Source organism: Malus domestica, chromosome 07, assembly GCF_042453785.1.
Source record: "Malus domestica chromosome 07, GDT2T_hap1".
NCBI classification, from domain to species: domain Eukaryota; kingdom Viridiplantae; phylum Streptophyta; class Magnoliopsida; order Rosales; family Rosaceae; genus Malus; species Malus domestica.
The window spans coordinates 35,693,653-35,719,808 of NC_091667.1; the positions used below are offsets into that span (position 1 = coordinate 35,693,653).

The 26,156-nt window shown below is 36.5% G+C and overlaps 4 protein-coding genes and 1 long non-coding RNA gene across 8 annotated transcripts; 2 read left to right on the forward strand and 3 right to left on the reverse strand.

Annotated features, from left to right (window-relative positions):
- Nucleotides 1-266: 266 nt before the first annotated feature.
- LOC103439884 (cyclic nucleotide-gated ion channel 1-like) lies at nucleotides 267-9,108 on the reverse strand. 4 transcript variants are annotated; one of them, XM_008378518.4, is made up of 10 exons: nucleotides 8,910-9,108; nucleotides 7,364-7,450; nucleotides 6,720-6,785; nucleotides 6,498-6,602; nucleotides 5,605-6,103; nucleotides 5,307-5,504; nucleotides 1,801-2,105; nucleotides 1,590-1,701; nucleotides 1,191-1,469; nucleotides 267-1,084 (listed from the first exon to the last, which is right to left on the reverse strand). In XM_008378518.4, the coding sequence occupies exons 4-10, from the start codon at nucleotides 6,539-6,541 to the stop codon at nucleotides 578-580; spliced, it is 1,944 nt and encodes a 647-aa protein (XP_008376740.1). In that variant the 5' UTR covers nucleotides 6,542-6,602; nucleotides 6,720-6,785; nucleotides 7,364-7,450; nucleotides 8,910-9,108; the 3' UTR covers nucleotides 267-577. The 4 variants fall into 4 exon arrangements, with proteins under 4 accessions (XP_008376740.1, XP_008376741.1, XP_070681106.1 ...); XM_008378519.4 differs by having other exon boundaries at nucleotides 6,720-6,843; XM_070825005.1 differs by having other exon boundaries at nucleotides 6,720-6,798; nucleotides 8,910-9,101.
- Nucleotides 9,109-15,157: 6,049 nt separating this feature from the next.
- On the forward strand, nucleotides 15,158-19,010 carry LOC103439896 (protein ABIL2-like). The gene is made up of 11 exons (XM_070825024.1): nucleotides 15,158-15,588; nucleotides 16,380-16,519; nucleotides 16,744-16,826; nucleotides 16,930-17,080; nucleotides 17,485-17,584; nucleotides 17,718-17,810; nucleotides 17,916-17,958; nucleotides 18,043-18,131; nucleotides 18,225-18,370; nucleotides 18,483-18,687; nucleotides 18,912-19,010. Exons 2-10 carry the CDS (start codon nucleotides 16,412-16,414, stop codon nucleotides 18,651-18,653), a joined length of 984 nt encoding a protein of 327 aa, XP_070681125.1. The 5' UTR covers nucleotides 15,158-15,588; nucleotides 16,380-16,411; the 3' UTR covers nucleotides 18,654-18,687; nucleotides 18,912-19,010.
- On the reverse strand, nucleotides 18,568-20,961 carry LOC103439895 (EKC/KEOPS complex subunit PCC1). The gene is made up of 5 exons (XM_008378536.4): nucleotides 20,743-20,961; nucleotides 19,666-19,738; nucleotides 19,517-19,572; nucleotides 19,306-19,416; nucleotides 18,568-19,113 (listed from the first exon to the last, which is right to left on the reverse strand). The coding sequence occupies exons 1-5, from the start codon at nucleotides 20,802-20,804 to the stop codon at nucleotides 19,041-19,043; spliced, it is 375 nt and encodes a 124-aa protein (XP_008376758.2). The 5' UTR covers nucleotides 20,805-20,961; the 3' UTR covers nucleotides 18,568-19,040.
- Nucleotides 20,962-21,089: 128 nt separating this feature from the next.
- On the forward strand, nucleotides 21,090-24,481 carry LOC103439893 (uncharacterized). Its single transcript, XR_530046.4, has 3 exons — nucleotides 21,090-21,255; nucleotides 21,636-21,849; nucleotides 23,799-24,481. It is a non-coding gene; the product is annotated as an uncharacterized lncRNA (long non-coding RNA).
- Nucleotides 22,183-25,615, reverse strand: LOC103439894 (uncharacterized). Its single transcript, XM_008378535.4, has 10 exons — nucleotides 25,387-25,615; nucleotides 25,055-25,256; nucleotides 24,273-24,355; nucleotides 24,074-24,174; nucleotides 23,841-23,936; nucleotides 23,657-23,710; nucleotides 23,381-23,529; nucleotides 23,026-23,143; nucleotides 22,831-22,918; nucleotides 22,183-22,696 (listed from the first exon to the last, which is right to left on the reverse strand). The coding sequence occupies exons 1-10, from the start codon at nucleotides 25,505-25,507 to the stop codon at nucleotides 22,500-22,502; spliced, it is 1,209 nt and encodes a 402-aa protein (XP_008376757.1). The 5' UTR covers nucleotides 25,508-25,615; the 3' UTR covers nucleotides 22,183-22,499.
- Nucleotides 25,616-26,156: the final 541 nt, after the last annotated feature.

Genomic DNA, 26,156 nt, shown 5'->3' on the forward strand with positions numbered 1-26,156 from the left:
CCTAGCCGCCTAGCCGCTAGGCGTTAGCCCGCCGCCCGACTAGTGCCTAGCATTTTTTAGAACCTTGTTCATGTTGCAGTGTAGCCAAAAACATATATGAAACGAATTGACAACAGAATTACACACAACAAAATTGCGCCCATCAGAATGAAAATGATGAAACATAAACAAAACTATCGACTTTTCTACGGCATCTGAGACTATTGGATATGTACCCGATTTTAACCGCAAAATTTTTAGTTAAAAATACAAAAATTAAGATTTGATTGTTAAAAAAATTGAAATATCATATACTCTGAAGTACCATAACAAAGAATAATTTGCATGTCATTACATAACATCGATGTCGATGATGTTGATCATAAATTCGGCCAATTAAAAATTGAAAATAAAAAATTTGAAATCCTTTGGATTCTCGCAGAATATGGGATTGGGGTTTATCGACTATTTCATCGTATGAAATAGAAGAAGTCTAGGTTTTAAAAACCATCAATAAAACACTTGCAGTTGACTTGATTACTTAAACCATCTTTGACAAAACATATATCTAACATCAAGCACTCTCTGTATGTAAGGTTTAGAGCGTTCTACGACTAATGTCATCCCATATTTCAGCCGAGGACAGGGGCGGACGTCGTTGCGGCCTTCTAAAGAAACGACGAACGGTAGAGACTGCCACCTCTTCAGGATTGTTACAGTTGTGCAAGTCCCAATATGTTTTGCATCTGGAGACAACGGTTTCCAAGTCCTTGGCCATGAGCACAAATGCTTCCACTTTTGTCTGACTTTTGACATGTTTGCTGGAGACTGGAAGTTCGTTGAAACAGTCTGATGCCCAATCGAGAAGCTCTTCCCCATAAATGTAACCTTTCCCGACGCGCTTGATGGCCATTGATGAGACTCCTTGCCCAACTTGATTATCACTCGACCCGTAGGTCCACACTGTTCCTTGGATAATGAACATCATGCAATCGAGTGGATCTCCCATTCGAAAAACGAAGCTGGTCTCACCGTACGTCACTGGCTTCAGACAGTCGCACATCAACGTCAACACTTTTTCATTCATGCCTTTAAGCCTATTTACCTGCACACATGCGCGCGCATGGACATACATATATCATCAGAACAACATTGCAGTGAAAATGGATGCAATTAATAGATGGAGAGAGATGGAGTTTTGAAGAACATACTTTCTTAAGTGTACCCATGAAAAGATGGCGTTTAACAGTTCTTTTGGTTTGCCAGGGAAGAATAAGGAATGGCTTGTGGACATCAGCATCTTTGTCTTTTTTCAATATTTTTTCTATGCTATCCATGATCTCTTTCTTGACATCATCGGGGAATTTATTGTCGGATATCCACCTTCGTACATCTAGCATCCTCATCCGAATCTTCTGTTTCGTCTCCTCTTCTTCCTCCGCTTTTTGTCTCCTCTCCTCTGTTTTTGTAGCTTCCATCTGCATATAAGTCTGTCACGCCACAAATCAAACAATTACTTAATATACTCGAAGAATGATCTCCGCGGCCACAAACTCCTGAACATGAGAAATTGGTGAAAGTTGAAGTACAGCGAGATTCAGTATAACAACCTGCACGTTTCCAATGAAATATAAAAACAGAAGCAAGCCAACGACCGAAATGAGAATCGCAAACAAGTTTTCCCACACGTACGTACTTGTTGTCAGATTCGTCCCAAAATTACTACAAAATAATAGACAATGTTGCCCAATTAGATAACCCAAAATTTATATCCGTTACATATTTTTTTTAAATTGTTGATTGTCAATGGATACATCGTACCTTAGATTTCGCAAGCCCCACCAGAAAGAGTAAAATAACTTCCTTCCGAACTGTATGTGGTCTACGTTATGATTCTGAAGGGAATCTAGAAATATTCCAAAATTAAATTGGGGTAAGACACCATCTGGAGTATCTAACGGGCAATGCTCGTTTAGAAATGCTATGTTTCTTGAATTAGTAGTTTGATGCCCACAGTAGAAAGTATTCATACACCCAACAGGATCTGGACTATGTTTTGCACAGGCATTGTACCAGCATAATGTCTCTTGTTGAATAGAAAAGAAATACCAAAAAGCTCCAAGTATCTACAAAAGCAACAAATTCATAAGCAAATGATTTATCAACTAAGGAATATGTAATGTTTACGGAAAAATTGTGCAGGGCAATGCTATGAGTTTCTATGTGAACCAAATCGAACAAACAAATCTTGTAATAATTGAAGACGGAAGTAGGTTTAAGCGTACATATAATTTGAAACGCGCATACAAAATCGAACGTTAGTCAAACATTTCTAAAAGAAAGCTTCATCTGACATTAGTGAGTACATAACATTAAGCTTTGATAAAAGGAGTATGATTCTCTCCTTTTTTTTTTTTTCTTTCCTCCCCTCCTATTTGAACGTTTACGGTTAAGTCACGTCAACATCTTATATTACTTTTTTATAGAAAGAGAAAGACAAAATAGAGAATGTGAGAAAAAGGGATGGAAAGAGGAGGATAAATAATCCTAGTCCTTGATAAAAAGAACTTCTCTACACTTTTTCTTAACAAAAAACAACCTAATAACTTTGTTTAATAAAAATGGCTTGAACTTTAATGAAAAGGCAAAATTTGAGAGCTTTAATGAAAAAAGGTTTTTTCAAATTTTTTTCTTAAAGTCAATTTCAACTCATGGCCTAAAACCTATAATTCCCTTTCTATTCTCCCCCCAATCCATTCCAACCTAAGTTCTAATTTGGACCTAAAATATAAAACCTAAAAAAAAGCCAGATTTAGGCCAAGATTAGTGGTGGAGCCCGTCCCCACATGGGTGTGTCTCCCACTTGTTTGACAATAAAATTGAGCCCAACGGCTCTTTTGGTTGATTAACGGCTCACATTTCAATGTGTTGTTGGTTATCCGACGGTCCACATTTAATTTAATTAATACTTTTATTTTATATTTATAAATTTATTGAATCCAACGACTGAGATCTAATATGATCAAATCTAACGGTAAAAAAAAAGATCTAACGGCCCAAATTTAAATTCAATGGTTAAAATAATTATAAAAAAAATATTTGACTCAAAATTCACCCAAAAACTCTATAAATACCTATATATTTGTTGAAACATCCACACAAAACTCACATTTCTCCTATAATTCTTCCAATTTTTCTTTCTACCATCTTCCAAAACCATGTGTTTGCTCATGTGTCTTGTGTTTATATATCTCTATCATGTGTTTCATATTCTTCTATAGTGTTTCATGTGTCAGTTTAGTGATTTTTCAATGTTTATCAGAATTTAAATATTTTCAGATTAAAATGTTCATAAAATTAATTTAGCATAATCTACATAATTTTTTTTAAAATAGTTAATTAAAAAAAAAAGCCTAAATTCATTATTCTTCCATCACCATCATTACTCTATCTCATCTTTCACCTATCACCATCACCTCTCTCTCCTCTTTCACCTATCACCATCATCATCTCTCTCATCTTTCACCCATTACCATCATCATCTCTCTCTTTTCTTTCTCATGGCACTTCTTCCTCCTCTCCTCTCCTCTCCGGGGAATTTTTTATTTTTTTTTGTTATGTATAAAGTTTAAAAATTTATCATCTTTTGAAGACATAATAATATGAATTATTTATCACATACCAAAATTATTACCGACATATTTTTAATAAAAACACTGAATAAGTTTTATTAATAAGAAATATTGTTTTTTTTTTAAATAATAAATTTCTAGATAGAAAATAATGATCACAATCATGGTCACTATTTCTAAAAAATGATTACTATTTCTAGAAACAGTGGTTACCCTTTCTAGATAGTGGTTGTTATTTCCAGAAATGGTGTCACTATTTCTAAAAACAATCGTCACCATTTTTAGACAGCAATGCTGGGTTTGAGGGGAGCAAACTGTGTGGTCGCACAGGACCCCTAAAGGTAGACCTGGCATTCTTGTCGTTTTCGTGACATACCTGATATCTTAACAGGTCATGTCGTGTAACACTTGTTAAAGTAAAATGGTAATATAATCTGACCGAAAATCGACCCATTAATATTATTAGGTAATATGACCCGACCCGTTAAAGAAAATATATGTTAAATCAATAAATAATAAATAATAAAAAACATAATTTGACAAAAAAAAATGGAAACATAATACTAAATTAGTATATGCATAACATACTGCCACATAAATATTATTTCAAAACATGAAGAAAAAAAAAACATTTGTCTTTCAAGTATTATATACTAAAAAATAAGTCTAATGAAAAAACATTAGTACATTACTACAAAATACCAAATATTCAAAGATATGCAAAACGAAGCAAGTTGAGCTTCAAGGTTGAGGATTTAAAGTTTTGAAACATTAGTACATTACTACAAAATACCAAACATTCAATGATATTTGAAAACTGATAATTAGCATGAGTTTTAAAGTTTGTTTCACTTTTAGTTATTGCTTTCTAACATTTTGTAAAAAAAATAAAATTTGGAGGAATATCTTGAAGACCCTTTTTATAAATTTTGCACAGGACTTCCAAAATCTCAAAGACAGCTCTGCTAGACAGTGACACTATTTTTAGAAATCTTAAATTCTAAACCCTATATCCTATATAGTGACATTATTTCTGAAACCGGTGTCATTTTTTTTAGAACTAATGGTTATCATTACTGGACAGTGGCACTATTTCTATATAAAAAATTAAGAAACAGAAGAAAGAAGCATTCCAGATTCTTAAATCTGAATTGGCTGTGGATCCCGAAAAGAAGCCTCATTTTGATGCGGATGTGGGTATCAGTTAAAAAAGAAAAATTGACACCGAAGCTAATGGGTTTCGCGTTTTGAAAAGAAGGAAAATGGACGAGAGATGCTGAGCTTATAAAATTAAAGGGGGTCAACCCAATGTCCTAATCTCAATCTTTTTCAATGATGTCCTTTAACTAATAGAGAAATGCTAAGCATATTACCTCAAAAGTAAGACTTTTTATGGATTCTTTGACACCTAATATTTTTAGTGTAATGTTTTATAATGTTAGAACGAAAATTAATGTTAAACTATAAGATAATAGAAAGTATACGAAGAGTTTCACTTTGAAATAGCATTCTTAGTATTTCTTTAACTAATATGCCTGAAGAATGCTTTTATTGGTTTATTTGTCTTTTAACTAATAACAACTTTTTTTTAATATTATATTAAACTTTTGTCATTTTCATTAAATAAAGTTATAAGAAAGCTTTTGGTTAAAATTTTGAAGCCTTTAATGAAATGATAATTGAAGCGAAACTTACATGGCTGGCAAGAATGTAGAGAAAAAAATTGTATAGACCTTTAAACCAAGTTCCAACAACCTCTCGAAGCTTCTTGGACGACTGGTGAACTCGATATATCCTTGGTAGATATTGACCAAAAATGAAGGCATTCAGAAGCTTTTTATGTTCCACATATTCAGCGCCTCTCATGTTGTAAAATGTAACTACTATTAGCAGCTTTAGAAAAGAAATAAAAAGAAGTTAGAAATCCACTAATTACAGCTAGCTGGTTAAGAATAGCTACACAAAAAAAAAATTAGAGTTTAATATCTCTTACTTGTGGGACCGGAAGAAGAGCGAGAAAATCATTTATGTAGGAGAAGTATAACCATGACATCTTCTGAGCTATTTTCTTGCCAACTTTAGTCAACGCTTTTCCTTTTGATTTCCCATACAAATTTCCTTCAATTTGCTGGGTACTTGAGGCCACAGTACTTGTGGTATTTGCAGCCACATTAGCCCCAAACTTTTTGTGCATTTGAAATGTAACGCTTTTGTGAACTTTACAAATAAAAGGCACAGCGAAAATGATATCCGTGAGTGATCGCAACACAAGAATAGTAGTGCTCAGCTTTTTGTCCATTTGAAGACACTTGTTATCTTGATCAATGATTAAAATGTACAAGAACAGAGGATCTAGTGAGACGGCTAACACACAGGAAATAACCATTATCTTACTCCATATGTAAAGGAATTTCCTCCTCTGTTCACTTTTTCGCATTTTTAGGACATATAATACCTTTCTAATCAATACATTCCAATGTCCTGCATCAGATCTTGAAACGACACAAAAAGAACAAATTGCACCCATCAGAATCATGAAGAAAAATAAAAGGATAGGCATATGAGAGTTCACGAGCATTCTTTAGTGTGAAGCATACATAAGGGCAGTGTGACGATGTAGAAGGATGTGCATATGAGAGTTCATGAGGAAAATAGGCAGACAGATGAAATGCAGAAAGTTAAATGCTCAGCATTTGAAAGCATAAGGTGACATTGAATATGTGAAGGTTGTGCATGGATCATAATCACAAGTTACAGCCCTATGATCGATGAAGTATTTTGGCCAGCCAAAGGCAGTAAGGATATGAGTCCCAGTGTTTGATACAAAAATATATTTGAAAAAATTACAGACAAAAAATTGCAGTCGTAATGTAAAGAAGTACTAACCCCTCTTCTAGGCGCTCCACATCTGAAGCTCTTCCGTAAACCATAACCACTCAATTGAGTTTATGACACTCCGTGATGATCAGTAATTCAGTATTCCCTTCTAGCCTGACAGCAAAAAGAAATTGTGAGAGAGAGAGAGAGAGAGAGAGAGAGAGAGAGAGAGAGAGAGAGAGAGAGAGAGGAGGGAGAGTTTAGCTACATGGAAGCTTACAGCGATGATACCTGAATGGCTAAGTTTAGTAGCATTCTCTGCAGCAAGTGGCAGAAACCGAAGTTTGGTAGCCTTCTCTGCAGCAAATAGCTAGTTGTTTCATGCAGATGATGATGTTATCGATGTAGAAAATCCCTTTTCGAAAACAAATCAAAGTTCTTCTTATTAGCTAGTTGTGTCAAATGGATTACAAGTATTGTTTTTAAGTGTTAAAATAAAGGACTAAATGTGTTGCAAGCATTGTGTGTAGATTTCAAATGGATTACAAGTATTGTATCTAATTTCAATTTTGAACATAATGGAGAATTTACACAATTTTCTTTCAGTGTGCTCAAATGTGCAAAAAATAAATATATCAGATCATTTGAGACATGATTAAAAAAGAGAAGATTACATATGCAAAGAAGTAAAAACACCACAGTAGTTTTTCAAACATTCACATTTAAATAGACCAATTCAAATTGTCCTCAATTCGAAGCCTAGACAAAATTCAACTGAAAAGATGTCATATTGTTGGTCATGCTTCTTATTTGGTTGTCAATGTGTTGTGACAAAAACACCGAATCAAAAGAGCAAACTAAGTAATTAGGTAGTTGTTCAAGTGAATCATAAGTGCACAAAATTAAAAGTTAAAACTTTCCCAACAGTGGCATACCTCTATATGAATTTGGATTACACAATAACCAGAAGTCGAATCTCCTTTTGTATACAAACTAACAACAGTACTGATATTATTGTTTTCCTGGCAGCAGAAACAAAGGGAAGCTTTAAAATGTGTTGAATTAGAACTAGGCATTTGAGCCAAAAAAGTTATTGAGATCGGCATAACTTCTCACTTTGGTCCCTGAGATTTGAAATCGATAGAAATGGTCCTTGAGTTTTCTCACCGTCAATCATTTTGTCCTTCCGTAAAAAACCTATCTTAAATAAGAACCAAAATGACAAAAATACCCTCAGTTTAATAAACAATGGGCCAAAAGTAATAAACAACAAGGGTATTTTTGTCATTTTATCATTATTGAGAAGAGATTGTTCACAGAATGACCAAAATGGTTGACGGTGGAAGGGACCAGTTCTATCGATTTTCAATTTCAATGACCAAAGTAAAGAGTTATGTCAATTCCAAAAACTATTTTAGCTCAAAAGCTGTAGAATTACTTCAAATATATTTAAAATTGCATTAGCAGTGAAACTAGAACATCATAAATATTAGGCCTAATCGGATAAATAGTCCCCGTGGTCGTAAGGTATTCGGATGATAGCCCCTGTGGTAAAAAAATTCGGATTTAAACCCCTATGGTCTAAATCTGTTAGGATTTATGCCCTTCTGTTAAATAATGCTGACGTGGCTGCCACATATATGCCACGTGGCTGCCAAATGTCTGCCACGTGGCAAAAATAATAATTTTTAATTTTTTTTTTAAAAAACCTGAATTTTTACAACAAAAAAAAACCCAGATCTGCAAGAAGAAGAAGAAGAAGAAGGAAAAGGGAGAGGGAGGAGGGTCGCGCGGGGAGAGGGCTCCGGCGAGGGGGGGAGCTGGTCTCCGGCGGGAAGAAGAAGAAGAAGAAGAAGAAGAAGAAGAAGAAGAAGAAGAAGAAGAAGAAGAAGAAGAAGAAGAAGAAGAAGAAGAAGAAGAAGAAGAAGAAGGAAGAGGAGGGAGAGGGAGGAGTCGTGCGGGGAGACCGGCGGGAAGAAGAAGAAGAAGGAAGAAGGAGAGGAAGGAGGGTCGCGCGGGGAGAGGGCTCTGGCGGGAAGAAGAAGAAGAAGAAGTCCGGCGGGGGGGGGGGGGGGGAACGGGCAGAGGGCGGGGGGAGCTTCTGGGTTTTTTTTTTTTTTGTAAAAATTCAGGTTTTAAAAAAAAAATTAAAAATTATTATTTTTGCCACGTAGCATATATGTGGCAGCCACGTCAACATTATTTAACAGAAGGGCATAAATCCTAACAGACTTAGACCACAGGGGTTTAAATCCGAATTTTATACCACATGAGCTATCATCCGAATACTTATCCGATTAGGCCTAAATATTATATTATAGTAGACCAATGCGACAACAAAGTTTTTTTAAATGCCTCGCACTGGCATTGAGACTCAACTTCAATACTTGAAACTTCATTTAAACTTGTAAAGACAAAAACTTAATCAATTAAATACAAATATTCAAACATTGACAAATAAAACACATTGAGAGGAATTACCTTATCAATATCCCAAATCAATGATGGGTTCTGACACCTAAATGGGCAACCGAATCGGACCAAACCCTTTGTCATGTCATTAGAAATTTGAATTTAGAAGATCAAATAACAAATTGCAGAGAGTACTCCGATCATTAAAAATTGGCATGCATGAAGGATACCTCAAATTGAGAAGCTTGAATTTGATATCACGAAGAATAGAAATGCAGCTAGATATAAGTATATATACTGCATGAACCGGCCAGATTCCAATTCTAACTCCTCAAGTTTTCTAATAAAGTGAAGAAAATAATCTTTTGATACCTTGCTGCACAAAGAAATTTTTGGTTGTCAATGTGTTGTGACAATAACACATTATTAATTAAAAGAGCAAATAAGTAAGGGTAAATTACACAAAACTACCTTAATTATTGGTATCACGACACTTTCATACCTCATTTTTTAAAATTGACAATGTCATACCTCATCTTACGAATTTGTGTCAATGTCAGATCTCCGTCAGTTTTTCTGTTAAATGCTGACGTGGCCAGAGAGAGGACCCACTCACTAATCCAACTGGATTAAAAAATAATTAAATATATTTTTAATAATTAAATATTCAAAAATTAAAAAACTAAAAAACTAAAAAAAAATAAAAAATGGCCCAAGGGATCTGGCCTTCCCTTCCACTCGCAACACCAACCCTTTCCCCCACCCGCACCAACCTTCTTCTTCTCTTCGACAACCACCAAAACCCAGAAACCTTCTTCCACCCATCCCCACAACCTTCCCCAACCCACCCCCATCCCCCACCTCTTCCCTTCCCCTACTTCTTCCCGTCCTTTTCGAACCCAAACCTAACCCTAATTCCCCATTTTCAAACAGAAGCCCTCGACCCCATCGCTCTGATTCTCTCACAGAACCCTAACCCTAACCCTTAGCACCGTATTGTCACAAGTTCCTAGGCAAGCTCCATCAGCTACACTCTTTGCGATCGTGCTATGGCTAAAAGGACGCCGTTGTTGGGCGCTCCGTAGCCTAGCAAGTTGTGGAAAGGGGTTTTTGCAGTGGCTGGAATCATGACCACGCTCGTCACTTATGGCATTCTCCAGGTCCCTAATTCCCTCACATTTCTCTAATTCTTCGAATCGATCTCCGTTATCGTGGCGGAAATGTTGAATCTTTTACTTCGATTTCTTGCAGGAGAAGATCATGAGAGTGCCATACGACGACGACAAGGCGTTTTTCAAGTACTCGCTTTTCCTCGTCTTTTGCAACCGCATCATGACATCAGCGGTCTCCGCCGAAGTTTTGTGGGCCAGAAAGAAGGCTTTGGATCCTGTTGCTCCGATTTAGGGTTTGGGTTCGAAAGGGACGGGAAGAGGTAGGGGAAGGGAAAAGGTGGGGGATGAGGGTGGGTAGGGGAAGGTTGGGGGGACAGGTGGAGAAAGGTTTCTGGGTTTTGGTGGCTGTCGAAGAGAAGAAGAAGGTTGGTGCGGGTGGAGGAAAAGGTTAGTGCTGCGGGTGGAAGGGAAGGCCGGATCCCTTAGGCCATTTTTATTTTTTTTTATATTTTTATATTTTTTATTTTTAAATATTTTATTATTTTTTTAATCCAGTTGGATTAGTGAGTGGGTCCTCTCTTTGGCCACATCAGCATTTAACAGAAAAAGTAACAGAAAAACTGACGGATGTCTGACATTGGCACAAATTCGTAAGATGAGGTATGCCATTGTCAATTTTAAAAGATGAGGTATGAAAGTGTTATGACACCAATAGTTGAGTTAGTTTTGTGTAATTTACCCAATAAGTAATTATGCAGCTGTTCACGTGAATCATATGTGCACAAAATTAGAAGTTGAACTTTTCCAACAATAACATACATGTATACGAATTTGGATTACACTGTAACCAGTAATCTAATCCCCTTTTGTATACAAACCAACAACAGTATTGATATTATTGTTTTCTTGGCAGCAGAAACAAAGAGCAACTTTAAAACATGTTTTCCTGCATGCATCAAGTTTTTTTATTTACTCCATTCAAATTCAATTGGGAAAACATATCTTAATTTTAAGAATATTTAATAAATATGTCACAATACCAAATAAACAGATGATACAATCTCAATCTTAGGACTACTTTGGGGAGTTAATCAAACTTAAACAACATTTAGCGACACGTGAGACTCCAAATTATGCCTGAATAACCTTATTTTAACATAGTAGTTTAATTCAATTAACCAATAATTAAAGTTAAAGAATAAACTTAAAAATAATAAATTATTGAGGAGGCTATATTTAGCCTATTCGGTTAGAGATAGTATATGAATATGACCTGACATTGTTCATTTAAAAATAATTTTTTACAGAGCTATATTTCTGGATAAGGCTATATTTAACCCCTTCAGTTGGAGATGACCTAAACCAACCAAATTCCAATTTCAACTCCTTAAGTTTTCTAACAAAGTAAAGCTCAAGATACCAAAACTTTCTTTGGATAGCAAAGTATCAAAAGCTTCTATTCTTCACTCATAAAAGCGTTCAAATTCTCCACCAAAAAAAGGCTCAAACTTCCTTCGATTGATGTCATAATTTTAGTCTCAAGCTTTTTTTTGTTTTAAAATTTTTACCCAACATTTAGTTTATAAAGTGCATTTCCTGTAATTGAAGTTTTCACTTACTTTCACAATAATGATGGCAAATTGAAATCCCTCTATGGTCAGAGGAGGCTGAAATATCTATATGAGTCTTTTCGGCCTCCAAAAAGAGTGAATAACAGTGATTTGCCACAGTACTTCCCATTTTCTTAAAAAAAATAAAAATTTGAAATCCTCTATGACAAAGTTTTATTTAAGTTAAGCCAAAAACCAAAAACAAAAGCATTTAAAAATTAAACAAAAATGGAGATGCTGGAGGATTCAACATAGTTATTTCTCGATATCACACCCATTTTTACTTCTCACACACCCTTATAATTTTCGACCATCAAATCGGATGAAATGAAAAAGATCAATGGACAGAAATTAATAAGGGGTGTGTGAGAAGTAAAAAGGGATGTGTGGATAGCACACCCCAAAAGAAAAAAACTTCTCATTGGGAATAGAGTAATGCTAGATAAACTAAATGATGTGTCACTAATAAAAAAAATAGGGTAATGCTAAGGAGATCAAATTTTTAAGGGTAATGCTAGGGAAACTAAATTTGTAAACTAAATGAAATGGAAGTTGTTGATTGAATTATTACTTAAGCATTAATTAACACGCTCATTTCATATTAGTGACACATTATTTAGTTTCCAAATTTAGTCTCCCTAGTATTACCCAATTTTTAAACCAAATTTGCGAACTAAATGATATGTCACTAATAGGAAATAAGCACGTTAATTAACACTAAGTAATAATTTAATCATCAATAATCATGTCATATACTCTAAAAAATAAACACGTTAGTCAACATCAACACTTAAGTAATAATTCAATGATCAATTTTCATGTCACTTGTCTTACAAAATTTAGTTTTCCTAATATTACTCGGTAGAGTATAATATATCAAACTAACAAAAGTAAACACCTCATATATAGAGGCAAATGAAAATGGAGTTCACCTTCAATCCGAACCTCCCAAGCAACTGTCGACGACACACCAAGAATCCCCCTAACCGAAGCGATAGACATATTTGGCACGCGTGACATACAGAAAGAAACAGGTTTTTCAATCAACCTCTACAATGTGACCCTCGCAAATTTGTCAGTTATTGTCATGCCCTTTCTAAACTTTTCAACTTTACATCCAGCAAGAACATACAGCAGCACATGCGGCGGCAGACATAGTACCTCCTCTTCATGATCGAGGACGAGTACTTTGCCGAGACCAACCACCATATTTGTTGACTTTTGAGTGCTGCTAGGACTGGACGACTATCATTGTTTGCTTTGCTTTCGTCTTCTCACTTCATCTCGTTCAGCTCTGCATCTGTCTTTCCTTTTTCTTTTCTACGTTGGGCCCGTCGTTGTCCCTTTGAAAAAAAAGGTAACAAGCTGTTAACTTAGGGGCCTTTTTTAAAATGGGCGTAAATATAAAAGAGCCTAAACCCAAACAGTTCAAAAATGACCCCATTTTTAAAACGATCCACAATTACTTAATGGTCCAAGCCTTGCTAGATGACTAGGTTTCCACACGCACCAAAAGATGTAAGAATTGAAGAGAACTCAGAACACAAAACCTCGAGTGTAAAGATAAGACAACGGACAAGACTTTTGAGTTAGCGTTTGGGCTTAGGGTTTAAGTTTTTTTTGAGTTAACGGATAAGATTCTTGAGCTGAATGATAAATATACATATTCTTGAGCTGAATGATTAACAATCGGATGTGAAAATCCTATCCCAAAACCAAATCATGTTATGTACTTATGCTTATTTATTAGTCTTTTGATTTTGCTCAACCCACCCAACTCAATTGCCACCAATCACGCCACTGATCAGACTATAAATTATTCACCAAAAATAAAAGTATAAAGCTGAAACTACAAGTCCACAACTCCAAAAGCCCCGAAAGGTTTATGGGTTGAAAAAGAAAAAGAAAAAAAAGTAGCAAACGAGGTATTCAATAGGATCCACATAGCTATCTACTCCAAATCAATCAACACCTTTTCAACGGTGGTGGGTCACCCTGAACCTTAAGCAACAAATAAACCTGCATGCTTTGTAGGGTGAGAATTTGAACCCGTAAGAAATGCGAGGAGAGACACTTATGCGCTTTGATTAACTAACTTAACACACATATGTATAGAGTCCGAAAGTTGAAAATGATGTTATGATGGGGTCTCTGCTTCTTCTTCTACTTGTCCTCGGTGACCTTGTTTAATGAGGCATGATGAGTGCCTCCAGGTCATGTATTTGGGCTTTTACCAACAACATGTGTGCGTGGTCATTGACATGTGCTTTTCAACACCCACATTTTTTTGTCATCTTATGTTTTTGGCACAATATTTTATAATGTTAGTACGAGAATTGATGTTAAACTGTGAGATAACAAATGATCTATAAAGACTCCGGCTATTGAAAGAGTCTCCGTGGCATTTCTCATGTGTGTTATATTATATGTGTAGTAGTATAGGCACTAGTATAACTCGGGAGAACTTCTGACTGTATACCAGCAGCTTTCCTTGCCTTACAAAATCAATTACAAGGCCTTCAGCGGGCCTAGCAGCGTACCATTTCCCTCCCAATCGAGAAACTTCCCTAAAATCGAATTTTATTGGAACAATCTTTTAAGTTAATTACGCATGACTACCAATTGAGAAACTTTCTTAAAATCAGATTTTCTTGGAACGGTATTTTAAGTTTATTACGTATGCCACGCAAGAAAAATAAAATTATGCTACAATTCATTTAAAATATTGTTACAGTGACGTTTCCGTAATGTCAACAAGAAAGATTAAACCTATCAAACTTGTCTAGAAAAAGGTTAGGGTTTTTTATGGAGAAATTTCCACGAAGTCCAAAATATTCAAAGACTCAGTTTCAAATCATTTTATGACAAGAGGTGGAACCCATGAACCCCTTTCCCTCCACCATCACCACCACCACAAGTGGAAGTGGGAAACCCAACAAAATAGGCTCATCTCCTCCATCTCAAGAACAAGAAGTGGAAGAAAAAACAACACCGCAATTTCCAATTTTTGGATGTGGTCCACTGTTTGTGTTATAGAAAGTGGGCCCTCACCTTATCGATAAAAAGCTAAGGTTATATTTTTGCTCACCATTATAAATTATGATGTATGTTTACTATACACCTCATCTTCTGATACGTGTCCTTTCAATTAACTATGGTTAATTTTTTTTCAAAATTAGTGAAGGACATTTATTATTAAAGTTAATCATAGTTAGTTGAAAAGACACATATCATATGCTGAGATGTATGATGAGCATACACCATAATTAAGATGGGAGTATTTTTGCTTACCACCATTTAGTGTGGTGTATACTCACAATCCTATTAATTACCGTTAGATGAGTTTGAATTTCGAGATTCGTGTAGTGGATAAGCACAAATTTAAAAATTCAAACTCATCTAACAGTGATAAATATGATGCTGAGCAAAAATGCACTCCCAAAAGATAAATGAAAATAAAACACTAACTAACAAGAAGGTAGGACCCACAAAGTCGCTAATGAGTCAAGATAAATAAAATTTTTAGTGTATCAGAAACATAACCTGTTACACCAAACGTTATAATATAAGTAATTGAATTATTTTTAAAGTTTACAATCACTTTAGTTAAATCAGTCCAACAGCGTTCTTGCTACCAAAAGGAGAGACTTCTGCTCATTAAAAAATCAAAACTGCCTCAGAATCGCCGCCTACACAGACATGCTAGTCTTGATGGATGTCCCTCCACGCTCTCCCTCCTCTCCCCCTTTCTCTCTCTGCTGTATTTTTTAGTCTTCAAGTAGAATCTCCAAAACCATAGAGAAGAGCTGTCGTTTTCTTTTGGATTAGTCAAATCTTGTACCAAACCGAAACGGTCCACTTTCAAACGAGCTCCCTATTTATGTCCTTCTTCTTCCTCGCCATTTAGGTTTCATACACTCCACAAGTTTCAAACTTTGAATTCGAATCAGTCGGCTTCTGGATTTTTGCCTTCTGGGTAGTTCTACTTTCAGCTCCAGAAGAACTTGCACTGAAAAAAGTTACCAGGTTAGTGATTCCTTTCAAAAACTTACCCAATTGGAATTTTTGTTACTGTGTTCAAGAGACAGAAGAAAGGTGAGAACTTTCAGCTGAGATAATGCCCAACTGCACAAGTGTACTGTAATTTTTTATCATTTGCAAAATTACCTTCTGTAACAGAGAAAAGGGTGATGAATTTGACAATGTTTGATGCTTTTTAGGATCGGTAGGCCACTATTTCTATCTAATTTTCATATTCTTTTGTGTTTCAGAATTACCCATTTGAATTTAAAAACAAAATAGCCTGAAAACCCAGAATTATCTCAACAATTAAGGAGAGGGAGCTGAAATTTGACAGCTAAATGAGCTTTAAAGTGTTGTGAAATGTTTAGTATATATTGTTGTGATTTTCTTGTCTGAAATGGTTGATGAGATGAGGCAAAGCACTAAGCTTTTATGTTGTTGAATTTCTTATTCCCATTATACTTTTTATCACTGGTAGGACTATTCTCTAATTAAATTAGTTGATTGGGGTATTTTATTAATTAATTGTTTAAGGAGAGGCTCCTCTCTTTCTTGCAAAGGCACAAACCTGGTGATTTTATTTGATTCTAAAATTTTTGAAGTTGGAATGGAGTTTTCATTGGTGCATAACCTAACTCTTCCTCCCTCCCTCCTTCCCCCCCTCTCTCTCAGAGTTTCTTTCTCTTTGGAAGGATTTGGTTTAGCTTAATTTTCGATATTTGGTGGATTTCAGGGGCTGAGTTGTGCATATACCACACTGTAACTTCAAATGTTCTTATCTTGATTGTTTGCAGCATAAGGATATCTTGGTTCACTTTCAAAGCTTATGCTTGTGGGAACGATGCCTACCTCTACAATGCCCATCCCACGGGTAGCATCTAATTTTGATGAGGTTTCTATGCATCAGAGCTTGCTTTTCTCTGATAGTCTCAAGGTCTTCTTTTGCTTAAATATTACTGTTTTATGTTGTTTTTAGTTTTGCCAGTTGAGTGAAACGAAATCGTTTGGGCTTTTATTATCTTCCCAAAATACTCTTTGGTTTTCCGTATACCTCATTTATAAATATCAGAATTCGGGAGATGTTAGCTTGTTATACTGCAAAAATCCCTTGCAACTGAAGTTGTGTGATTTTCTTTGTGCATTGCATTATTTTTTCAGGATTTGAAGAATTTGAGAAGACAATTGTACTCAGCAGCAGAGTACTTTGAACTGTCATACACAAATGATGACCAGAAACAAATGCAAGTTGTTCGGGTTCCTTGCAGTCAGGGTTTTGTAATGCTAATTCTTTCTATCCTTAGTATCTTTTTTTTTTAATTATACAAAAATCCTCTTGTTGTGCAGAGTGGTAGAAACATTGAAAGATTATGCCATTAAAGCTCTCGTGAATACGGTGGATCATTTGGGTTCTGTTACATATAAGGTTAACGATCTCTTTGATGAAAAGGTGGATGAAGTTTCTGGCACAGAGTTTCGGGTATCTTGCATTGAACAGGTAAGGTAACGGTTGAATTAATGAATTTGTCAACATATGGTAGACATTTATGATTCAGGTTTAATTTTAGAAAGAAATCTTGAACAAGCTTGTCTGATATGTGGTTCTGTTTGAAATGATCGGTGGAAAATGCCTTTTGGGGTCTGTGGTATAAGATAATAAGTCTCCTATGTAGGTTCGTAGGTCAGTTTTCAAAAGTTTTACATGATAATCGTCAGTCAGGAAATCAATTTTTTCGCATCACCTTTTTAAACCATTGTTCCGTAGGTTGATTTGATGGAATTCTGGTGCTACAGAAAGAGTAGTCATTCCTTTTAGGAAAGCCTAAGTCGACTCTTTTCAATTCAATCCGTTAATTTCTAGCTATATTTTTCAGTCCCAATACTCTTTTATGTTTCTTTTAGAGGATAAGGACATGTCAAGAATACATCGATCATGAGGGTCTTTCTCAACAGTCGTCGATTATAGATACTCCTAAATACCACAAGCGGTACATCTTTCCAGGCAAGTACACACCCATCCTCTCAATTTACTTTTTCATACTATACAACACATTTTATATGACTAATTTTTTTTTTTTTTGGAAATACGGAGATATAAATGAACGAAAATTCTCACAACTTAAAATCACTTTCAGTTAGTGAGACCATGCACGGAGGCAGCAGAACTAAATCCAAATACCAAGAATGCAACCTAGATGATGAAGACGAATGGCATCAATTTCGGAATGGTAGGATGCTCTATCTCCCAATCTCCCATCTTGTTTCAGTACGTGTGACTAAGCATGAGTTTAACATATTCTGGTTCTTGTTATAATCTGATTCGATTCCTAAAGCTGTTCGCGCTACAATTAGAGAGACCCCACCATCTACTGTCAGGTAAATATTACTGCCGTATCTTTGCTTGAACCAAGGTGGTGACCCAATTTCCTTTCTCATTAACGATAGTCATGTTTTATGCAGCAAAGGGCGTTCTCCGTCTCCTTCTCCACAACCTCCCCGGCGACCTGGAGTTTTTTCGTTTACGTCTACCATGCCCAAAAAAGAATTAGGTGAGCATGAACCTTGGAATTGTGATATTGACACTGTTGTAGTGAATTGAATATTGATAATCTGGTTTTTGATGATGTTTACTATCAAATCAGACAAGCGAACAGTTTCACCTCATCGATTTCCACTTTTACGGTCTGGATCTCTTGCAAGGAGGCCAACGACCCCAAACAAAAGTCGGTCAACTACCCCGAACTCAAGTAGGCCGACAACTCCAAATCCTGCTAATGCCAGACGACGGGTGAGTGTAAGACTAGGACTACTTTTACAATGTTTACCGAGTGTCAGTTCTTCTGAAATTACGGTTCCCTTTGATGTGATAATCGTAAACTGAGATGTTTATGTATATACAGTACCCTTCGGAGCCTCGGAAGTCAGCTTCAATGCGATTACCTGCTGAAAGAGATAATGGCAGAGAGGTTGAACAATACCCCAGCAAAAGTAAACGGCTACTCAAGGCCTTGCTTAGCCGGCGAAAGTCGAAGAAAGATGACATGTTATACACTTACTTGGATGAATACTAGAAATTGCGAATGGACATTGGAAGCAGAAAATACTGCTTCCAGCTTTCGCTTTCGTACTAGTTTGGTACTGAGGTGCTTTTATAAAAAGTGGGTATAAAAAAAAGCTGAGCTCAAAAAAGTGTTTGGTAAACGCTTAAAAACAGCTTATTTTCACAGTTTTAGGTGAAAAAACTGAAAACGTGAAGCAGCAAAAATGAGTTTATTCTCACAGCACAGCAGAATCAGTTTTTTTTTCAAAGCACAGCAATACCCAACCAGCCTTTCGTTTGATTACCTTTTCCTTTCTATAAAGCAATGTGTGTTTTCATATTTATACACTGTACGGTGTATATATCAATATTACTTCCCATTTCAGAAGTTTGCTTGGCAAGAGACCATTCGAAGCTATTATGTCGAGAGGAAATACATTGTCGTTTGATTGCGCCTTCGAAAATCGCCAAATCTGTCCGAAACTTCATAATCAATCATACATTGTAGGATTTTGCAGCATAATGCATTCAATCTACGGATTGTAAATCCAACGATGCATAAATCGCATTGAAATGTTGCGTAGAGGATATCGCTGAATGCTATAGGTCGTATGCTAAGTAATCAAACTACAATTCATGCTTTGAATCCTTTCATTGAAAAACTAGCAAAGCTAACCGCTCACAGTTCCAATCCATTTCCAAATTCTTCAATTGTTTTCGTGGCGAGTGTCAACGCATCTAACAAAGCGCTGTATGATGCTCGAAGAAATCTCGCCTCAACAGCCTCAAAGTGCCTGTACATAAGAATAAAAACCACCACAGGTTCAGTTGTAGCAGATTTACTGAGTTTGATAAAAGTTCAGAAAATTAATTTTATCGAACGGAAATGCTTACACGGAAAGCTTGCAGTTGGAAACTGACATCTGCCTTTTCACCTTGTCTGGTTGCAACTGCAGTAACATATGGAATCAGATACGAAAACAATCAAACCGATATGAAGTTATGAACTGAGCAAAACATAGTTTTAACATATGAAGCATCACCTCCTTATCAACAGCTAATGTTGCATAGACAATGGAAGCACTTTCCTCGGACTCAAAATCTACCTCCAAGTCACTGCACATAGAATTTCATTTTCTTAATGACAATGTTCCTACTGTGCGGGTTAAGGAATTCGCAGAGGCAGATAGATTCCAAACGATGAAAATGAATCCATGATCTCTGCTTCCCAGAGAAACAGCCCTCGTAAAACGTTTACCAGGCTACCCAACTGTACGCACTCCCATAGTCATTGATGCATAGTTTTCCCCTTACAGTTTTCCAATTCAAGTTGTTCCAAAAAATATCTAGAGTAATCTCAAAATCCATGCACAATGTTTTTGAACAGGGTTTGCCTCAGCATATCTGGATCTACCTACCTCACCAACAGCCCTAGAACTACTCCCTAACATAGCTTAAAACCTCATCAGCTCCTATGAATAGCTCCAACCAAAATTGGAAAAACTAACACTGAAGCGAAAATATAGCAGCAATTCATCTTTTACAAAAAAATTTGAGATGTATTTCACACTCTGAATGATGAACATCGGTTATTGCATGTATTGTATATTGCAACGAACGAGATGAGTTCGGTTTTAACACGAAAGAGTAAGCTACAGCATATACACACAAGATTAAGACAACAACAAGGGGGAGCACACAGTACAGAAATCCAATGAAAATACCATAAAACCAACCATATAAGCTACACATACATAAACCCAGAAGCAAAATTATCGAAAAGAAACTAGGAACTCGAAAATCAGAGACTATAAACTGCAATTCGTTCAAACAGATTCTCAAGAAAGCAAATTCATGAGGAATATGCATAGAGATAGAGCTTTTTACAAATCGAAGCAAACCCATATAAAAAAATCAACTAAAGATCTTTACTTTTCGGTTCCTGAGGGATTGAAAGAGGAAAATAATCAAAACCCAGAAAAAATCCAGGTGAAACTGTTGACTTTAATCACAAAAGTAAACAGATTTCAACAGAAAAACATGGTGAGAAAAATAGACATTGGTATATAAGAGAGGAAGGAGGGAGAGAGAGAGAGAGAGAGAGAGAGAGAGAGAGAGACCAGCTAAACTCCCACTGGGTTTGGGCATCTGCCATTGTCATGTCAGAAGCTGCTGCAGCCATGGTTCTGTGGAGCTGAGAAGTTGGAGACGATGAGCTGGGCGTCTCACTGGGGTTTATTGGGTTCTAGTCTTCTAGACTAACAAAACGCTGCGTTTCCGGAAAAACAAAACGAAACGACGTAGAAGAGGAGGGTTTCGTTTTTAGTTTTAAACTGACGGAAGTACCCCTACTTCTTGTGGTGGGAGAAAGGTACGGAAACTGGGTTTTTGGGGTTTTAGACGCGAAAGGCATGTATTGCGTATATTCCAGCGGTATATCAGCCATGCTACCATCCAATAAACTCCCACTGCTTTAGAGATGGCATCTTATTCAGCACAACAATAGCATCTCTCTCTCTCTCCCTCTCTCTCTCTCCCTCTCTCTCTCTCTCTCCTACCTTCCTTTCACTCATTTTTGACACCTTCTCATCCAAGCAAACAACAAAATTTTCTCAGATGCATGCAAGGACAAGGTACGTTATCTCTATAACACCATCATTTGGTTTAACGACATTCAGTATTCAATTTGTAAGAGGTCTTAAATTCAAATTTATGAACGACGGTTATTGATTCTAAAGACGTATGTATCTCAGGTAAGATGATATGTTTGTTTGAGGTAAATTAACCAGCACTTGATGCTGCTGCATGTATATCCTATGAATATCATTGCTGTTATACGTATACAATGTAAGATTTTGATAAAACATAACTATTATTTCAATAGTGACCATATGAATTAAGTTGATAAGAGTTTTGTAACGATAGGTTATATGAAACATTCAAAACAATAATGTAGAGGATTTATATTGTGGGTAATTATGAGTTATTTAGAGATCTATTGTATTCCTAATAGGTGGATATGAAGAGGCCGCGATCGGAACGAACCACTTCAGGGACAGGAGCGGGATCCGGAGCTACCGGGCGACGAGGATCACAACTGCAGATGGCCCTGCTTTCCAAATTCACGCTTAAAAGTGTGCTAAGCCCCATTGAAAGCATAAGCATACAGTTTTGCGAGAGTAGAAAACTATCTTTATTTCCAGTCATCATGTCTTCTTCATTCTCAGGTACGTGTCTATTACTATTGTGTTAGTATTGACTCTAGTTAATTGTGATTCTATGTGTTAGTTGATAATTTAATTCCCCAAATTACCCTTCCGCGTGAGTATAACTTGTGTGAAACAAATTCATCGTCACGCACATTATAATTGCTTGTTCAAACTCCTTTTGATTCATTCAGTCCCGAAGTCTTGTATTTTCATCCCTTGATTTTCATTTGATTTATTCAATCCTAAAGTCGTAAGACTATAGAAAGAGGCAGGAGTGCAAAGATAAAAAAGGGGAGTGCGAAAATCTCTTCCCTTTCATTTTCTTCAAATTACTAAAAAATAAATAAAAAATAAATAAAATTGAACAGTTGAAATTATATAGTAACAGTTGAAACAATCTGTAAAGACTTGTTTGTCTTCAGTACAAATGGATCAAATTATTTTCATATGTTGCAAGTGAATTGAGGATTGGGATCTGCCTAAATATTGGCCCTTGTGATCTCTCTCCGTTCGTGCCTCCGATTGCAACATGTCTGTCATTTCTTGTTAATAAATCCCGGTTTCCGGGAAGAACACATCATACAGCATTCACCAACGCCGATAGAATGAAAAATCGATGAACCCCAGTTGAGCAAAACATGGGGGGATCTTCGATGATCAGCAGCAGCTTATGTGATGGCATGTCCAACTCTTGCTGGTTTTATGGTTCTGAAGGCTCTCCTTGCATTCTCAAATGCCAATGTAAAGAGGCCAAAGAGGTATAAGAGGAAAAGATGTAGCTTTTCGAATACACTGCACATGAACGATACAATTCTCCCTTCTCCGGTACTAGTTCTGATAAGCGAAATTCTTGTAACTATCCACGCTGCACAAGACACTATATATTAGCACGTAATCACAGATTATATTGACATCTATACAGCAGGCATGCTGCCATTTGGTCCATGGTCTTATACAAAAATAGAGAAGGAACATTTCGTTTAGGTTAAATTTGCTCACCCGAACTTTTTTCAGGCAAATTTGTCCAATCGTGTGGCTCAGTCTTTGCTTCCGTTGCCTTGATCAGCTCCATAAGAGCTTTGTTTACCTGATATGTAGTACAAATTAACATAAGATTTCCTTCCGTCAAGCTTCATTGAATCTTATAACGGATGTTTCCATATAATCTCATAACTAATGACAAGCAAAATATACCTCTTCAGTCCTCTCGTGACTCACTAGATGCCCTCCGGGAAGATCTACCATTTTCGCAACAGGATGCAGCTTCTCTGCCAGTCTCCTTGCGTAATATATTTGAGCAATGACATCATGCCTGTCAATTTAATTAATGTCATGATGGTTCTTTGAAGAAATGTGATGTAATGAGATGGAAAATCAAAATTGACAAATTTCACACAAAAACTTGATTTTCGGAGATGATTTGTTTGAGAGTCGGAAATGTACATATGAACCGGTGCCTTTCTGTAGGCACACAAATTCCATTCCTACTATATACAACACAGGAAAAAATAGGACATCTGAGATGCACTGCATAGTATGTTGACTGCACCTGCCATGGATGACTGAAACGAGAAATCCTGCTGAGCGGATCAATTCAATCTCCATTCGCATCATTTTATGCGTCCAGCATGCATTTACTTGGCCCTCAAAACCATGGTTAGACTGCATCCCGGTTGCTGATATACCTTTTACATATTCCTGGAGATAGGTTCCAGATCAGAACTTGGATGTTGTACTACAAATTGTATCAAAGCTCAACCATTGCTAGCAATAATGAAACGAAAATCAAAGTAATTCAATAAGTAGTTCCTTTCGGATTTCTTACTTGATACAAAATTTCCCTTCTCGTTTTGGATCCGACATATTCCTCAAGATATCCCTGCACATTAACACAGTGAAAGTGTGAGAGAGTTGTTCTTCTTTACACAATTCCTAACCGATTTTTCTTTCGCTGATTGTTGATGCAGAGTTAAAAGATAGCAAAACGACAGATCAAGAGCATTGTTAACCTTCGAGTAGTGAGTGTCCAAGTCTACAGCCGCCCTTTGCTCAGGAGTCTTTGCCCTTAAAAAACGGACAGCAATGGATATTGTTTGCCGGTCAAGCTGAAAAATATTGAACATATCAGTGACAACCAACTTCAACTGTAACCTGAAGTACAGTTTCTAGTTCATGGGGAGTGGGAACAACGTTAAAGGTAAATTTTATACAACAATGACATGTTATGTACAAAGCTACAAACCCTTGGTAAACATTCGAAACCTCCTCCGGTCACATTAAGCAAAGCCAACGACAGAATTCTACTGGGCACCATTGCTGCTAATTTGCAAGCTATCATAGCTCCTGTCGCCGTAGTAAAATTCAGTCAGTGCCAAAAGCAAGTATTAACTTAAAACTACTGAATTTCAACGAGCCTCAGTGAAAAGAAAGTAGTAACTCACCCATAGAATGCCCGAAGACATGGGATTCTCTCCAGCCCAAGTGATCCATCAATGCAATTGCATCCTTTGCCATTGTTCTTGTTCTGCAACAAAAAGAAAAATTGACATCATCAGTTCAGCTTCTGATTCCCATATTTTCGGGAAATACACACAAGTAAAACTTTTTACAAATCTTCAATAACAAATCGAACTTTTGCCGAAGTTGGCTAGAGCAGTGTGCCCCATCCTCTGCACCCTAATTTGAATCTCCCCTCCGTAGTTTACTAAATTTGATGTACTTAACCTATCGTTTTTCAAAAGAAAAATTAAAATAATCGAACTTTTGCCAACGTTGGCTAGAGCAGTGAGCTCCATCCTCTGCACCCTAATTTGAATCTCCCCTCCGTAGTTTACATAAACTTGATGTACTTATCCTATCTTTGTCAAAAGAAAAATTAAAATAATCGAACTTTTTTCGCTAAATTGCACTCAACAAACAACAAATGACTACTCCAATGAAAGATGTAAATTTGAGATTCCAATAAACTTTCTCTTTTTTATTGGCGGGATCCACCACCAAAGATGTAAAAGAATATATATTTAAATTTTTATTTTTATTTCTATTTTTCGGCCAAAATTTATATTTCATCTTTCAATTGAAGTATTTTCCGGCCAACTAAAAATGCAAAATACACATTTCAATATATTTTTCTGCTAAAAGTTGGCATCGGAGGATGCAAAATGCTTTGAAATTAGCTTGAGCTGAAAAAAATTGACTTTTTCAACAAGTGATGAAAACTCACGTATATTCTGATTTTTTGGTGGGGATGGAGCTCCGACCCATGCCCCGGTTATCGAAGGCGCACACCTCGATGCCAACGCCGCTAAAACCAGCCTCATTGTCGGAGCAATCGGCGGCTGCCGCCCTCTGGTCATCATTGGGGATAACGGTCCCCGTCAGGCCCTGTATCTGTGGACCCCACGAGTCGTGCGTCCCCGCCAATCCTGTGCATCCATTGCAAAATCCATCAACAACCCAGAAAATTCCGGCCAGAATCCAGTTCGTCAAAAATATTTTAAAAATTAAAATCCGATCAGAAAAAGAAAAAAAAAATGAATCTTCGAGATGAGCGACCTATGATGAGGAGGACCTTGGTAGGTCCGCGGCCGTACGTTCGGTAGAAGATTTTGATTCCGGCGTTGAGCTTGGCGTCCGCCGCGGCATTCTGCGGCGACGCGACCTCGCAAAACGGCATCGTAATGGGGACGGAAGAGCAAGATAGAATTTCAGAGAGAGAGAGAGAGAGAGAGAGAGAGAGGAGCAGTCTGCGTTTTGTTCAGCTAGCTTGTTGGATGTGGCCGCGTCCTCATAGGATGCGGTTGGCGGGAACACGTGGCGGATAATCAGCGGTTGTTTCGGTGTGTGGGGAATAGTTCGCTGTGCCGAATCGGGTCAAAATCGACAATCTCATCCAACGAGAAGAGAATGGGAAGCATCTAGCATGTAATGTAATAGTTCATTTAATTTAGCAGATTTTAACGAAAAATTTCAAGTACTGTTCATTTTAATGAAAAATCACATTTTTACATTAAAATTTTAATTTTGATACACTTTACTCTTTATTTTGTCTTTATCGTTAAAATTCAAAATTTTCAAGTCATTTTCATTATTTTTCCTTTTAATTTATGCTTAATTACACATATGCCCCTAAAACTCAATTCGTTAAACTCTCTAAACTCGAACGATAAGGAGTAAAGTGAGAAGCAATTTGAGTTATTAAAAAGTTGACGGTTAATGAGACTTGAATTGAGTTTCAAAGATTTAAGTATAATTAATCTAATTCATTAATTGTTATATTTCTTTTGGCACATAGGCATTGTTCAGATTGTTCACATTTTTTCGGT

Bases quoted from the DNA above. Each gene is read 5' to 3' on its own strand.
- LOC103439884 (XM_008378518.4), bottom strand. From the start codon at position 6,541: ATGGTTTACGGAAGAGCTTCAGATGTGGAGCGCCTAGAAGAGGG. The intron at 5,505-5,604 runs GTAAGAGATATT...TCTTTTCTAAAG, and splicing joins CTCTTCTTCCGGTCCCACAA to CTGCTAATAGTAGTTACATT. The intron at 2,106-5,306 runs GTAAGTTTCGCT...TTGCTTTTGTAG, and splicing joins TCTACATTCTTGCCAGCCAT to ATACTTGGAGCTTTTTGGTA.
- LOC103439896 (XM_070825024.1), top strand. From the start codon at position 16,412: ATGCTTGTGGGAACGATGCCTACCTCTACAATGCCCATCCCACGGGTA. The intron at 17,811-17,915 runs GTAGGATGCTCT...CGATTCCTAAAG, and splicing joins ATGGCATCAATTTCGGAATG to CTGTTCGCGCTACAATTAGA. The intron at 18,132-18,224 runs GTGAGCATGAAC...CTATCAAATCAG, and splicing joins CATGCCCAAAAAAGAATTAG to ACAAGCGAACAGTTTCACCT.
- LOC103439895 (XM_008378536.4), bottom strand. From the start codon at position 20,804: ATGGCTGCAGCAGCTTCTGACATGACAATGGCAGATGCCCAAACCCAG. The intron at 19,739-20,742 runs GTCTCTCTCTCT...TTCTATGTGCAG, and splicing joins ACCCAGTGGGAGTTTAGCTG to TGACTTGGAGGTAGATTTTG. The intron at 19,114-19,305 runs GTGAGCGGTTAG...ATGTATGATTGA, and splicing joins TTTGGAAATGGATTGGAACT to TTATGAAGTTTCGGACAGAT.
- LOC103439894 (XM_008378535.4), bottom strand. From the start codon at position 25,507: ATGCCGTTTTGCGAGGTCGCGTCGCCGCAGAATGCCGCGGCGGACGCC. The intron at 24,175-24,272 runs GTGAGTTACTAC...CTACGGCGACAG, and splicing joins TGTCTTCGGGCATTCTATGG to GAGCTATGATAGCTTGCAAA. The intron at 22,697-22,830 runs GTGAGCAAATTT...TGTCTTGTGCAG, and splicing joins TTTGCCTGAAAAAAGTTCGG to CGTGGATAGTTACAAGAATT.